Raw genomic sequence first — 14,998 nt, 5'->3', positions numbered from 1 at the left:
TATGAGCCATCGTACAAAGCAGCACGCCTGTGCTCCCACGCTTACTTTAAATTGTAAAAGCTGTACACAGCAGCATGATTGCACCCCCAAGCTGGCTTTAAATTGTAAAAAGCATGTTTTGGACGGGGAGGTTGCAGGGCCACATTGATAGAAGCCACGAAAACCTGTCGCGTAATCGGGTCTCCTCTTTGTCGCCCAAAGAAATCAAGGGTTTTCAAGAAGAAAGAAAAAATTCCAGACTTTCAAGGCCCTTCAAAACTCAATTATCAATTTCGAGGGTTTTCAAGGACCTGTACGAACCCTTCGCTATTAATTTTTCACAGTTGAACGACGCCATTGGCCATGCTTTTTCTGTCGACGTGGAAGAATTGTTTTACTCCATCCCTCGCGATTTCAGGTTGTTCAAAAATGCGTTGAATCTCATGGAGAAGTGGCTTTTCCGAATACAGCTGGGATAACTGTTGAGAGGTTTGTAGCATCACTTGAGTTTTACCTCAGCTCTGCTGTTGTGCAATTTGACAAAACCCTTTATGTGCACTAATAGGGAATATGCAGAGGCTCATGTGTTGTACCCTTGCCATGCTATATTTTTCTATCAGAAATTGACAAAGCGATGAATAAAAGGCTCCACTGAGAAGAGGTGGTTTCTGTTTTTTGTTACGTTGACGATTTCCTGACGCTTTTAAAAAGCAAACCAGCACCCCATATGATGACGCCATTGCAGATGTCCTAAATGTTTTTGAGTGCCATGGCAAAGGGTTAACCTTCACTCACAAAGAACAAAAGATAACTGAATCAGTTTTTATACACTGTTATAACCTACTGTGACAACCATGTGTGCTGGAATTATAAACCAAGGTCCCGAAAAGAAACGTAGTACATTCAAAAAGTACATCATGTCGGCTTTAAAGAAGAAATCATGTCCCCACAAAGTTCAAGGAAGCTTCACAGTGCAGATTGTAAGGGTGGAGCAAGCTGGATTCCCGCAATCGGTTGTGTCGTCCGCAGCGCAGGCAGCATCAAAAAGATAGGAGCTGAAAACACCAGCATTAACAATGGAAGGGAATGCAATAAAAGTGTGGAGTTGTGCCAATGTTCACATGATGTCTCATTACGTTAAGAAGGCTATGAGCGATACGGCATTTTCGGCACCTGTCACGCTTGCGCATTGGAAGCCGCAAAAAGTAGACAGCAAGGGTGCGGAAAGAAGCACTACATTGGTCGCTGCACTGGAGCCCCTTTCACGCGGCCAAGTTTATGTAGCGCAAGATGCGTGAACACCAACTTCCTACCAGCTCTTCAAGCGGGCGAAGACTGTGCGTAGCTGCAATGATCACCGAGAGGAGGAAGGGAAACGAGTGCGTCAGCACAAAAGCGAGGAGACGATGTTGGTCCAAGAGCGCGTGGAATGTCTCCTCCTCCCTGTGTGGTGGCGGGCACCTTTTGTTTTCCTCACGTTGCCGGCCCCCTTGGTCTCTCACACGTGCCGCTGGAGGGCCAAATGCAGGCCACGCTTGCACACCGGCTGTTCGGGTGCGCTGCCTGGGCGTGGCGGGGGGCAGACGCGGCTGAGGCCACAGTGCGTGCGTCCAGCAGCTCATCCCGTGGGTCCCCACGACCAGTCAGTGCCATGGCAACCGACGAAAGAATTCAAACCCCTTGTATGGTGGCAGATGCCACAGGGAAGCCATTTCGCATTCACTGAACACGTGGATTAAACGACGAGTCGGAGGACGCTTGACCGTGAATGCGAGAGCATGGAGATCCTGTGCTTTGCACTTTACTGAGGAACGGTCTCCGCCTGCTGCATGCTCCTGCCCCATCTGCGGTGCATTTGTGTGGACAGCCACCTCGCACTACTACCGAGTTCGAACGCATGCCACGGAGAACCTCTTGCTTGGCGGACACATCCCCTGAGGACACAGGCACACAACGATGGCAGCAGCGAGTCTTTGGCACACGGGCCAGCCAACCTGGTTCCTCAGCTCCGACAGCCGCTTTCCCCCGTCTTGCAGAGGCAGCGACAGCTAGCTGTGGACGCGTGTGTTCGCAATTAACAGGGCCCCCCAAGGACGGTATTGTGCTGGGCACATGCTTGAGTGCACCCTTGACACGCACACCCGGCAGCAAAGCAAGCAGGGGCGTGGCAAAGTGCCCCTCTGGTGTGCAGACACCGATGTGTGCGCACGCGTCCAACCATCCTGTCTTTTCCCCCACTTCAAGCGGCAAAGCTTGCCAATAAGGGTCACTTTCTTCACTAACATGCCTCACTCGCACACACTTCGGCAGCAAACGGTGAGGGGGAAGCGTGCGTTGCTAGCTCTGTCCCAAACCGACCGTCTCGGTGACGAACTTGTGCCACAAAAACTCCACCCCGTCTTCGTATTTCTCTAAAACATGCAGCCGGTTGGTAACTAGAAATGAGCACACCAGAACGGGAAGAAATTGAAACGACAAATGGTTTATTTGAATAAAATCTGATGAGAGGCCCCCTTCTGCATGCACTAAAACAGGTACCGACGGAGACCAAACTCGACCTGAGATTGGCGCAGTTGTGGGTTGTACCAAAAACAACGAAACGAAATAAGAGGTTGCAACGCGTTGAGTTAATTGACACAGACTGAAATTTCGCGTTTAGACAGCCAAACAAACGCTGTCACCTTTAAAACTAAGCATAAAAATCTCGTTGCTATGCGTCCGTTGTCAGAGACAGGTACACCCGCCCAATTTTTTACCAATATCACTGGAGCGTCGACCGTTCGGTCGAGCAGCGCCGTTTGCTGGAGTGATTTGGCAAATTCGGCAAGAGTAGCCGCATACGCACATAGCAAATGCCGCTGCTGCCGTCGTCTGCTAGGCTGTTCCAAGAGCAGACGGCCACCTCCGATTTTTGTTATTTTTAAATCACACTGCCTGCCATACTCGAAATTTTTTTTTTTTCAAGACCAGGCCCGTTGGCGCCACGCCAACTGAAAACATAGTAATCAGCATTGCCGAACGAACCTTGCGCTTAGCAACGCTAATTACTTCAGCGAGCACAACTGTTCAGCGAGCACAGCCATAATGATTCGTCGACTTACGAGCTACACTTTTAGGGAGCATACCATAGCAACCAGTAATTACTTTGGACCACGTGCTGGCATTTGAAAACGATTTGACGCGCACCAATCGACGGGGAAAGCAAACAAGGAATGCCATGCTTGAGGTGCGCGCAGAATCAAGCAGCCATGTGCTGTGGGGGCCCAGCAGAGCAGGCGCTGAGCAGCCGAGATGCGGACCTGGAAGGACTCGTGTTTACCTTTGGGCGAATGGGCCTCGCTGCTGGTGACTCGCTTGCCTTCCGCTCCCTTGGGGCCCTTCTGGCCGTTCAAAGACGGCGAAGCGCCGCCGTTGACAGCCTCGACGGCGGCGGCGGCATCGGCCTTGGGGCTCTTGCTGAAGTACGCAAACAGCGTGTTCCCTTTTGGCATCGCGAATGCTCCCCAATAAGAACTGGGTCGAATGCAGGTCGTCGCTGTCACGACACTACGCGCACTTGTAGGAAGAAACGCGCGAGGATGAACAAGCACAGCAGGAGCACGGCAAGCACGGTGTGCAAGAAGCGCGCGAAATCGTGGTTGCCTACCGACCCCATCTGCGCCGTCTGCGCCCATGACCCATTCACGCCTACTGCAGAGCAAAAAAAAACAAATTGTGTAAAATACCTATTAACTTGTATTAAAATATTATAAACAAGTAATATACGTGTGTTTTAAACAAGTTTTCTACCTCTTTGATTAAAATGTGGTATGTCACCAACAAACTCTACCCACATATTCTAAAAAAATGCTGGCTATTGTACATTGTGTGAGCATTAATTCTAGAAGGCAAAATTTTGTTTAGACTAAGTTGAAATTCAATCTAAGATAGGCTAGATGACGCATGCCATCACCCCGATTCAAAGAGAAGGCCTTTATCATCATCATCATCATTATTTTATAAAGTGTGAGAGGTGAGCCGCCTTCTGTTCTGTGGCCGCCCGCCGGCTCCGCGCGCGCCAGGTATCCACTGTTGTGTGCGCATCGCGTGAACTTACCGAGCAAATAAGTTAAGTGCCACCATGAATGCCGTCAAAAAGGCGAGACAGCGGCTGAGTTCTTATCCGGATGCGTACATCAAGTGTTCGAAGCAGGTACCGTCCACTTCTGGCAGCTGATGCGTTGCACTGTCGCGACGGTTATAGTTGGTGGTCGGCACCTCCTGTAGCCCCTCCACTACGGCGCGCTGAGCCTTTAAAACCTGCCTGCCCTAGGAGTTCGCTTTTACGGCAACGCCGCCTGTCATCCAGGTGACCGCAAAAGAGTAGTCAGTGGTTCTTCCAGCCGCCCAGCTGTTGGCAGCCTGAGGGTGCATTCGTGGGAAGGGAGAGCGAGGAGAGAGCTGCGGCCCAGCCAGCCGTGGTCTTTAGCGTGAGAAGTTGATGGTCGTTGTTATCAGCCCAACGACAACCGAGGCGGCCCTTGCGATCAGGGAGGTCTGTACCTCCCTGTCGTGGGATGCCAGTGCTTCTCTCTACTGCGCAGCTGTGGTGATTCGGGGATAGGGGTTTTGGGGGCAGGCCCACAGAATGTGGGGTAGGGTGGCTGGGGCTGTGCCGTGGAAGAACAGTGCTCTTCCGTCCCGTCGTTGAAGGCCAGTGGGGCTTGTTAACACTGCTCCTTGGTGGAGCGCACCACACCGGCGGGCTGGCAGCAGCAGTAGGACCTCCTATTCGCTATTCCAGGCGTGGCAGCTGTCCTCCCGCCCGCATTCTGCTGGTGTCTGTGGCGCCTTGAAACTTGCAACAAACAATTGCGACGCACTTTAGGCTATCACTGCCGTGTGAGAGACGGCTTTGGTGGCAATAAAACAGGGCAATCGAAGCTTGAAAAAGCAACTTTTACATACGTATCTATTATGTAGGCATGCATATATTATGGCGAGGGCGGCTATTTTCACCCACTGCAAAAAGTAGAAGAAAAAGGAAACGTGCGCTTCTAAAAGCCTTTACGAGTGCGGCAAGTTGGTGTCGAAGCCGTTTTTCGTTTTATGGAAGCCGTCTTTCCCGGCCTTTTTATGTAACACAATTTGCAGTACATTTTTTTAGTTTCCTCCTGACTATGTAACTTGGGAAAATTTCTAAAGCGAGCCTATTTCACAGAATTTATAGACTTTATAGGTGTGTTTTATTCCCTGTGTGCATTTTGTTTTTGTGATGCGCAAAATTTGTCTCCACAAATTTTGTTCTGTCCATTGCGCAGGTGGTACTGCCATAACGAATCCCCTTGGATCTGTAGTTCGCCTGCTGATCCGGAGCATATCACGGCATTGTGGCGTGATATGCCTAGAATATAGATAGATATGACTAGAATGCCTCGATATTCTCCATACTTTTTTTTGCACACCACTTTTGTATCTAATCTAATCTAATTATTTTGCCGCGTATGTTCTAAGCACTAAGGCACTTCGTGGTGCTTGCGAGTCCAGTGTCAAAAATCGAACTAGAACGCTAGCAGGTCTCTCCCGATTTCTGCATTCCTAATCCTTAATGGCCACTGAGTTCAGTTACTAAGAGGTTACCAAGCCTTGTCAGAGGTTACCAAGTTCTTGTTGCCTTGCTTGGAACTAACAGGAAAAAAGTTAGTTACAAAATTAGTCACCATACTACAGGTTGGTTCGTTTTCATCTCTCCCCCCACTCGTCTGGGGTTTTTTAGCCCATACTCTTTTACCTTTTTATCATAAGGCATAAAAAACAGTAAGATAAAAATAGTAAGCACCAACAATAGAGAACTCGTGAAGGTCTACTTAAACAGCGCCTTCACTTGATAAAATAAAAATGATAAAAAGTTTGATAAAAATGTCATAAAAATAAAATAAGCTAAAAGATAAAAATGTAGAATTGAAACAAATTGAGGAGGAGCAAACAAAATGTAATATCGGCCGTACGATTATCTGAACAAATCACACCAAAAACCACAAAAATGCGCTGTCTGGCCCGCCACGTACCTCCAATTCCACCATGGAAACGTAGGGCTGCTGAATCGAAGGAGGGTGTTGATGCACAAGTAGAGAATTACAGGAAATCCTGTATTTTTTTATTTGAGCATGATTAACAACACATGTAACGGGAGAGGGGCCATTGTCCAGTTGTCCTAGGTTACGAGTTTCCCTGGTGGAAGATGACCTATGACGACTTGTCCTACTTGACGAGTTCTCGTAGACTCCACCACCTCTGTTGGGGCCTCACTTCCAATGTCGGAACCCCCCCTGTTCCATTCATATAGCACTAATATTTCCAAAGTTCTTTGAAGGATTTTCTCCAGATGCATCAATGTGACCACATAATCCGAGTAAAAGTCGCGTGCAAACCCCGGGACTAGAAAAATCGGGGGAGGGCAAGACTTGGGATCATGTAATGGTGAACCATGGGGCAAGGAGACCTAATTACACTCGAATATTGCACACGGGGTTAAGGTTTCTACTATAGTGGCAAATTCGGTAATATAAACAAGGCGAACATACATGCTTCAGTGCAATCAATGAACAGGCAAAAAAAATTCTAATAATTCTAATAAAGCAAAGGCGATCGAAAACATGGGAAGGACGCATCAACATATACTATAAGCATGTTTTTGTATGTGATGCGCTGCAGAGGCAATGTAGAATGAAGCTAACTGCAGTTTAGGTTAATCCGATGGCCAGTTCAAAATAAACCCCGAAAATTACAATGTAAGCCACAAAGCCCCACTTTTGATAAAACGGAACTGTCTGTTGGTGTACGTTCATGATGACAACAGCGCAAGGGAAGACAAAGACTGAGAAAAGGGCAAACACGGCACTGTTTATATTGTTAAGCCTTTTTATAGTGTTAACAGGCATAGTTATGCTACGCCAGACAACGACAGTCAACCAAAGTTGTGAAATGTGGTGTATTCCACTGTGATGAGCTGGCCTTTGGCGGTGCCTGGAATTCTGCTGTAGAAGCAACTTTTGTCATAACAATGTCTGTGTGTATGTGCATCTATGCTATTTTCCGAGCTTGGCAGAGACACCCAAAGCTTCTGAAATTCAGACATTCTGTTCAGTTGGAAGATGCAAAAAGAAACAATTGCCTTGTGACAATGCAGGTTGCATATAATTTGTAAGCAAAAATCCAATTGCCCGGATTTCATTTGCAATGACTGCCTTCCTAAGCACTTGACATGTTGCACTTCAAGTGTGCCTCGCGTACAGCAGAGGCTGCATGCACTGTTCCTCTGACGGCAGCACGCGTGCTTCTTTGTGTGCGGGGTTCTTTCAATCGTCTCTTGACGACACGAGTCATTTCCAAGAACATCCTCTTCTCTCTGCTTGGAAGATCCTTGTAATGGAGTGTTAACGACGTTGAGTTCACGAATACATTAAACTGGACGGGCAAGCGTAGTGGCAATGAGAATTTGTGTGCAGTTTTGGAAATGCACAACTGTTATCATCCTGTCGGGTGTGCCTGCCATCGCTTTGGAACAGCAGGCAGGTCGGCGGCTGCTGCGGCTGTGGCACGTGCACCTCCTGGGGCACCTGTACTGCGTGCCTGTCAGTGCCTCAGAGGTTGCACAGAATTGAGTTGAGCACTTTCCTGAACAGCCTGCAGATGGGAAGAATTTGTGTTGGCCACCTTTGTGGCTGGCGTTGCTTCCTTGCAGAGCTGTCTGGTGTGTGCAATGGGGCCTCTTCCTTGTGCAGGCGGTAGCATATGGGACGTGCGTGGCCAGGGTGGACGACCTCAAGATGCACCACTGTGCCAAGGAGTTTGGCCAGCTCAAGAGCTGCATCCAGAAACACGTGAGTGCAGTCTGGCTTCTTCGGGGAGAGTCTGGAGATAACCACTCTTCCCAATGCTGGAGCAAAAGAACGACGTCACCGGAGCAGAAGTTGATGCAGTGCTGTGGCTCAACTGGAGCAAGAAACGTGGGGTGATTGCTTTCGGGTAGCATTACAGAGCACTGGCTGATGCAAAAAAAAAAGAAAATACCATGGGCACAAGTGTTTTCACTTTATTAGTGTGTGTCTTCTGGTGTGTGCTTGCTTGGCTCATTGGAGGCCACTCATGTTTAAGCCTCAATTAATATTCTGAGTCCCTCCTTCGCTCAAGCGGACCCTTTGCAGCGATGTGTGCACGTCCAGGCAGCTGATTCGAGGAAACACGTGGGGTGCAGGCCCACTCAGAGCGCTGCTGTTAGTCTCTTTTGAAGTTGGCACAGGAAAGTAGGCTTTTGTGTGAGACACACGTGTTGGGAGGCGCTACCAAAGGTGCTCCTAGCAAAAGGAAGTTTGCTGACAGATGTGGTAAACTAAGGGGGGCATATAAATACCCTCAGCTGATCTAGTATAGCTGACCTTGTTTTGGGGGGCAGGTGCTACCCAAAGTTTACACCACAGAATCTTAACTCATAATCGTCACCAAAGTTTGTGAGTCGAGCGTGCAGATGGAGTTCCTGCGCTTCGCCTGCCACCCTTCAAGCAGAGCATCCCAGTGCATTCTGTTTGCATTGCGCATCCGTGATAGGCGCAGGAAAAAAGGAAAGTGCATTTGGCCACCCTAAAGGCCGCTCTAGCCCGTGTGCAGCAACTGTGTTGAAGCACAGCAATAACGCCATCCAGGGGCGACCAAGAGAAGCGACAGATGACCTGCTGAATTGTTGGCTTGCTTCGCACATGGCGCACCTGGTTTCCTTCGTTTCTCCCACCTTATTCCACCAAGCCTTGCATCGCCTGCGTGGACGGTGGCTCAGTTGGCGACGGTGTCAGTCGTGTCACTTCAGCCGTCAAGCAATGTACCCTAACAGCTGTTGGGGGACGGGGAGTGCTGTCTGGTGAGGACAGGCAAGCCGAGGCCGAACAACTGGCCCAACAGTTCCTGCGATGCCACTGAAGGAAACTGTTTTAATCACTGCGTTCTAAGGCCCAAAAAATGTGCTGCATTAGGATCACGTACCAGGCGAAAACGGCGCCAGTAGTGGCTTATCAATATCCACATGGCAGGGCCACCGCAAATGCATGTCTGTGCAAGCAGCCTTTCAAAGATTGCCCGTACCAGAGTAGCGAAGAAAACTGCAGCCAAGGTTTATCTTTTCATGCAGAAGCTCGTACACTGTGCAGCAGCACGTGCGTGCAGAAAAAGACCCTCTCGGTGGCTGTGGTCTGCAAGGCTCAAAGGGCGTCACAGGCACATGAGGGGCCTTGCAGGTTCTTCTGCCCAGGCTAATTCAAAGAAAACTCGAGCATCCCTTTTTAGATGGCACGCTTTGGCTTCCGCACCTGGCCCCGGCAGAGCTCACCTATGTAGTTCCATGCAGTGCACCCTTTCTGCAAAAGATTGCTGCTCAGCGAGTGCTGCATGTGGCTGGACATTTTTTTTTATATTGTGAGGGAGAGACCTGGGTTTGCAGCGGTGGCTATACGGTATGCTGCGACTCGAAGGTGACGAGAGCCAGCCTAGCGTGGCAAGGAGTGAAGTTCATGCACCCATAAACAGCTTGTCGTGTGGCACTTGTGCATTCTTCCCTTTTCTCCGATCACAAATACTGGGTGCGTAAGCCAAGGGTGTGCTGGATGCGCACAAGTATGGTCCGTCCTCAGCCACATGGGCAATGCTTGACAAATGCTCACAGGTCTCCTTTGACACGCCACACTGGGAGGCGTCCCCCAGTTCATTGTCCCTCTGGCCGAAGTGGCCTGAGGTCTGGATGAGGAGTGGAATGGGCGCTTCCTGCCTTGTCGGGGGTGGAGACGGTTCAGGCTGGCCCTTCTGATGTGGCCGGCGATGGACGATGGTGCAAAGGACGCCCAGTGGCAACGCTGCTGCGCGAAAGAGTAAAGGGTGCTGCATCTTCTGGGGCCGCCCGTTTTATCCCAACATTGCTAGTTCAATCTTTAAGGGTTGACCTATAGGAAGTGTGGCTGCAATTATAACACGTAGTATTTAAAATGGTGTCATTGTTATTATTCGTGCTCAGCATATATTTTCACATTAATCAGAGAATAAGTAGAAACAACAGTGTTGTATGTCGGGCACAACTTCTGGACGGAGCGGTCTCTTCTAGCAGCAGACAGGGCACTTTGAGGCCTATGCAGTAGCAGTGTGCTTGATAGCAAGTGTGTATGGTATACAAGGACGCAAACCGAATAATAATAATCTCCCTGTAATATGATACGTGCATTGTAAACACATGGGAAAATGGCAAAAGGTGCACAACAACTTGAATTGTGGCTCCAAAGGCTCCTGGGTGACCCAAGCATCCCAGTGATAGCCTGAGCAAATGGGAATGAGAAAAAGGAGCTGCTGTGCTTCACAGCCACAGGGGAGGGAACATAGTTAAGACTCCTTCAGAAATAAGGGCCCAGGTTTTGGGCAAAGACTGTCGCTGGCCCTGACAGCTGGAAGAAGAAAACGAGCAGGGGGAACGCCTGTTCTCCGGCACGAGAGTCGCACGCGTTGTGACTGCAAGCACTGCAACGTCAGCGCCTCGGTGCCCGCAACATTGGCTGTCCATTGAGAGATCCCAGTATGCCTTTAAAGTGCATAAAGGGATGTGTAGTGTGCACGGTACCGTAAAGCGGGTGAACTGGACTGGTGCACAGGACATGGGAAACCAGTGGCCAGTGCCCCTCTGCTTGCACAGGGCACCACCCACCATGCAGGCACCCCACTGACAACCAGTTGAGGGAAAGGAATGCGACCGGCACGCCGCATCTTACCAGGGGAGCTGCACATGTGCAGTTGCGCCAAGTGGCTCTTGGGGAAATGAGGCACTTCGCAGCAGCCATCCAGCATGCTGGCACAGTGGATGTCCAACGCTTAAGCTGTTCACTTACAAACACGCTACTGATGTGGAGCGCTGAAGTGGCCCCACTGGTCACGCCAGCAGCCGTGGAGCTCTGTGTTGCTAAGGCGACACTGCGTCTCGCCTATCACGGGTGACGTCAGACTCCATGAGATGGACATGCTGGCGCCCGACAGAGCACAGCACATGGCAACAGCTGTTTGATGTTCTAAACTGTGCCTCACCAAACGCAAAGTAATTCCTAGGTGCTGATACGTGCAGCAACCTACGATATCAACTATGGCCAGACATGGTTGCAACCATTGCACGACTAGGTAGAGCGCGAAAACTTCAGAGCCTGCGTAGGCGTGCAACTGCGCCATAATGGACCAAGCGGCATGCATGTGCTAGTGAAAGCCCCTTCCTGGTCTGTAGCCTGTTCAAGGACAACACGGAAATATTGTTGCCAACAGCATTGCCGTGCAGGAGCCAAACTCGAGCGATTTGCTCCCAGGGCATCTGCAATCCGCCTGTGCCTGTGGAAGCACGGCACGGCTCGGCAGACAGCCGCGCATGCACTGACTGCCCTGCTGTCCAAGTCGGCATTCCTCGAGAGTGCTCCACCGTGCCACGTTCGCAGCTGTGCTTTCATTCCCCAGTTCTCAGGGAAAAGGAGAGGACCGCTGCATGTTGTCGCTGTGCTCAGTGTGGATGCCATGGCCGAGAACCAGAGGGAAACAAGCAGGCGACACATGCCAGTGTGTTTTGTTTTCCCACGGAATGCAGGTGCACTGCGCACGTGCAGGCACAGCGGGCACTGTCATGGTGGTTTCTTGTGTTGCCAAGTAAAGAAATTGCCCGCCGAACTTTTCAGTGATTACCATCTATAAACAAGAGCGTAAAGCAGTTGGACGGGTGAGGTTGACCCTCTGGATGTCACATCCAAGCAGCCAGGGCTACCCATCCTTCCTAAGCTATTGCTTGCTGCTTCGGATCGAGCTGGGTTTTTGCACACTTGTTGCATTCCCTGTGTTTCCGAAGACTGCAGAGAATAACTGCGAAAGTCCAGTTAACCAATTCAGAGGGGGTTGATCGCAGAAATGTGTCTCACTTTTAGTGGGCGTGTGCAAATGTTGGAAACCCGGATATTAAAGTGACTGGGACAGCAGTATTGGAAAATAATGCAACTGCGTTTTCCCCGTGGGGAAGCGAGACAGCCGCTGCGGGGCACTGCACTGCCGGGGGCGTGCGGCTAAGCGGCCAGACTTCCGGGCAGTGCCTCTCGTCTCCCTGGCCAACTCCCGAAAAGCTGCCCCGGTCAACGCTTTACGCACAGTTCCCGGCTTTCTGAGCAAATGATGCGCAGCAAATTGATATTTTTAAATCCTGTAATGTTCCTTTAAATACAGGGTGCTACAGTAAATGAGAATCCTTTAAGAAAATTTTCCTGAGCTACCGCATGTCTCTCACGTTCAAACCTTGCACGAAGGTTGCATTTTCTGGTCTGTTTTGTTTAACGCCAACAATAATGACGGCAGTTGCCCGCTTATTTTGGCGAACAAATAAAAACGATTTCTTCCTACGGAAAAACTGACCTTAAACTTTAATGCGATGGCTTGAATGCATCAATAATGCACGGAATAGGGTAGAAGTTGGCACTGATTCTGCGTTGTCATTTTTTGTCGACTCTTGCAGGTGAAGAAACCGTGAAAGTGACTTGGTGGGCGACTTGGAGTGGACAATGGTGGAAGCAGAGCAACTGTAGCAAGGCTTGGATGCAGTAAACTTCAGTGTAATGAAATGGCCAACATGACAGGGTTGAAAAGGGGGTAGCGAAGCAACTGTTGCCGTAGTTGCAGCACAGGGGAAGCCCACGTGGGTGGGCCTGTTGGATTGCGGGCCATTGCTTCACCACAAGCGGGAGAAAAGCTTCGTCTCTTTCAGTGAAGCTGCTGTGGCTTGTGCACGCGTGCGGGGAGAAACGCAGTGTGGGGAAGCCAGCCTACATCTTCAAAGGAGCCGTGGCGAAGATATCGCCAACGCATATGCTGCAGGTCGCAGCAAAAATTCTCCTCTAAGAGGCAAGAGTGAAAGAGCCACCTACAGAGGCAAACGCATATTAGCGCTCACGTCATTCTGGAGCTATTGGTCTCTCTGCTCAAAAGCTCAAAAGCAGCTGTTTACGTAAAAATTCGATGGGAAAATAAAATACGAAGCTGCGTTGGAGCAAATCGAGCGGTCCAGAATGACAAATAAGAGAGGCCTGTGTGGTTGTATGGCTTGGTGCACACCTGGCAAGGCGACCAAGCGCATGGCGTCGGAAAATGGGCAACAAAGAACAATACCGTCACTGTCAAAGTCTCGCTCTGTTCAAAACAGGATTTTGACCCATGTGGATGATTTATTGATAAAAGCTGCACGAACTTTTGTTTTAACTGAACGCTCATACGTTTCGTAGCTCTCTCGGCCTTTGTTCGGCGAGCAATGGTGTATTATTCGCTGAGGAATGAGCAAAGCTGGCATTTCTCTTACCCACTTCCCTTTTCATTGCGTAACAAAGTGGGAGCGAGGCACCGCTCTCATGCTGCAACGGTAGCTTTTAAAGACATTAGTCTTTCTTGGGCTACTTAAAGGGGTCCTGAAATACCTTCTGCCGATGCATGGATGTACATGTACCCAAATAAAGCAATGTATTTGCAATCTCCTCCCGCAAGAATTATGTTAAAGCGATGAGTATTAGCTGAGAAATCGTAAATAAAAAACCGCGCATTATCGTCGCTCCGCGTTTCCTCCTCTTTTCGACTTACTCTCCGCCGTTGACGGCGCGCGAGCCTTGCCTCCTATGAGCTGCGCTCCGCAGCGGTGACGTACTTCCGCTATTGTGCTGCTCAGACTGTCGTCTGCTACGGGCAAGCTTTGTTGACACCATGAATCCCGCACTCCGCTCAAGGCTGGAAAAGCGAACGAAAAACCTGGCCGCATGTATGCGGCGGCCTGGCCTTGCCCTTTCGCGGTGTACGTTGCTGGCGGCACATGACTTTTTATCGGCGGCGAACTCGCAGCCGCACGGGGAGGGTCGTGCGCTCGTTCGCTTGATGCACCGCGCACTGTTTATCCAAAAAGCGCCGTATCAGATGTGGCCCCGCTGGTGCCGGGTCTTATTTTGCGGCGGTGGTAATTCCTGCCGGCGGCTTGCGAAAAAGTCCTATTAAACCGATACAGAACCCGTGCACAAAACGCTTCAATCATGTAACCAGTTCAGCTTGGGGCGACGCGTGGTGGAGAGCGGCAACGTTGGCAAAACATGCTCCGTCGCGGCTCTGAGCTTTCTAGCGCTGGAGCGAGCGCCATTTCTTTGACAATCTCAAACATCAGTTGCCTTGGCAACAAGGCACAAACCGTTCCAGAAGTCAGTTACGGTTGCGTGATCCCGGTTCAGCTTGGGGCCCCACTTCGCGACATGTGGGCACTGCAGGCGTACCACTCACTCCCATTGGGAAGTGCGAGATGCGTTTGGCATTACAGGAGGCGATGGTGTGTGTGTTGTGGACGCCTTTGTTTCGCGATGAAATGCGACGTGCTTCTGCGGGTGGATAGTTCTTCCCATGGTCTGGATTATCTTTCTCGAGCGACGTACGACTCAACCTCGCATGGGGTATGTGCAGTGTGCGTGGCTAAAAGCCATCGGCTTGTGCGCTTGCTGTTCGTCCCAAATCGCGCGCGAGGTGAGTACCGAATTTACGACGGGCAAGAGGCAACCCATCCTCTGTCAATCGTGGTTCAGACTTTCAACGCATGTTGTGACGTTGTATTCGTTAGAAACGCATCTCTGGATTGTTTTGAAGTTGAATAAAATGTATGTGTCAAACCCGGGCATTCGGCTGAGGGCGTTCTCTGCGATTGCACGAAAGAAGTGCCACGGGGCTTCAACGCTTTCTTTATGGTACTCAGGTAACAGAATATCCATGTCGTGTTATGGCCGTGTTGCATTCAATACAAACGGTTAAGCGTTTGTTTTACACTTGTTTCGTTTGTCGTAAAATGCCCAAGCACTCCGGCACTCCGCTGGCAGATCAGCCGGCGAGCCGACGCTGAGCAGACGACTCATCTCTTTGCCGGAAGTGCGTGAAAAAGCCGCCCAATAGCAGGATGTCTAGCTCATGACGAACATCTGGG

General features: G+C 50.2%; 2 protein-coding genes across 4 annotated transcripts in view; one reads left to right on the top strand and one right to left on the bottom strand.

Annotated features, from left to right (window-relative positions):
• Msh6 (DNA mismatch repair protein Msh6) overlaps positions 1 to 3,614 on the bottom strand; it is a 102,322-nt gene extending 98,708 nt beyond the window's left edge. For 2 of the 3 annotated variants that reach the window (XM_077705085.1, XM_077705086.1), the window contains exon 1: positions 3,299 to 3,614. In XM_077705085.1, coding sequence (XP_077561211.1) covers positions 3,299 to 3,470 — 172 coding nt within the window. In that variant the 5' untranslated portion in view covers positions 3,471 to 3,614. The remainder of the gene's footprint in view (positions 1 to 3,298) is intronic. The other variant, XM_077705087.1, reaches the window with a different exon arrangement.
• A 366-nt stretch (positions 3,615 to 3,980) lies between these two features.
• On the top strand, positions 3,981 to 12,623 carry LOC144175999 (NADH dehydrogenase [ubiquinone] 1 alpha subcomplex assembly factor 8). The gene is made up of 3 exons (XM_077705084.1): positions 3,981 to 4,171; positions 7,743 to 7,841; positions 12,518 to 12,623. Exons 1-3 carry the CDS (start codon positions 4,100 to 4,102, stop codon positions 12,530 to 12,532), a joined length of 186 nt encoding a protein of 61 aa, XP_077561210.1. The 5' UTR covers positions 3,981 to 4,099; the 3' UTR covers positions 12,533 to 12,623.
• The last annotated feature ends 2,375 nt before the right edge of the window (positions 12,624 to 14,998 follow it).

The sequence above is a fragment of the Haemaphysalis longicornis genome, unplaced genomic scaffold (assembly GCF_048455015.1).
Source record: "Haemaphysalis longicornis isolate Haplotype H1 unplaced genomic scaffold, Haemaphysalis longicornis Haplotype H1 scaffold_3, whole genome shotgun sequence".
NCBI classification, from domain to species: Eukaryota; Metazoa; Arthropoda; class Arachnida; order Ixodida; family Ixodidae; genus Haemaphysalis; species Haemaphysalis longicornis.
Note: the sequence above shows the minus strand (reverse complement) of the source record. Positions and strands in the feature narration are given on the sequence as shown.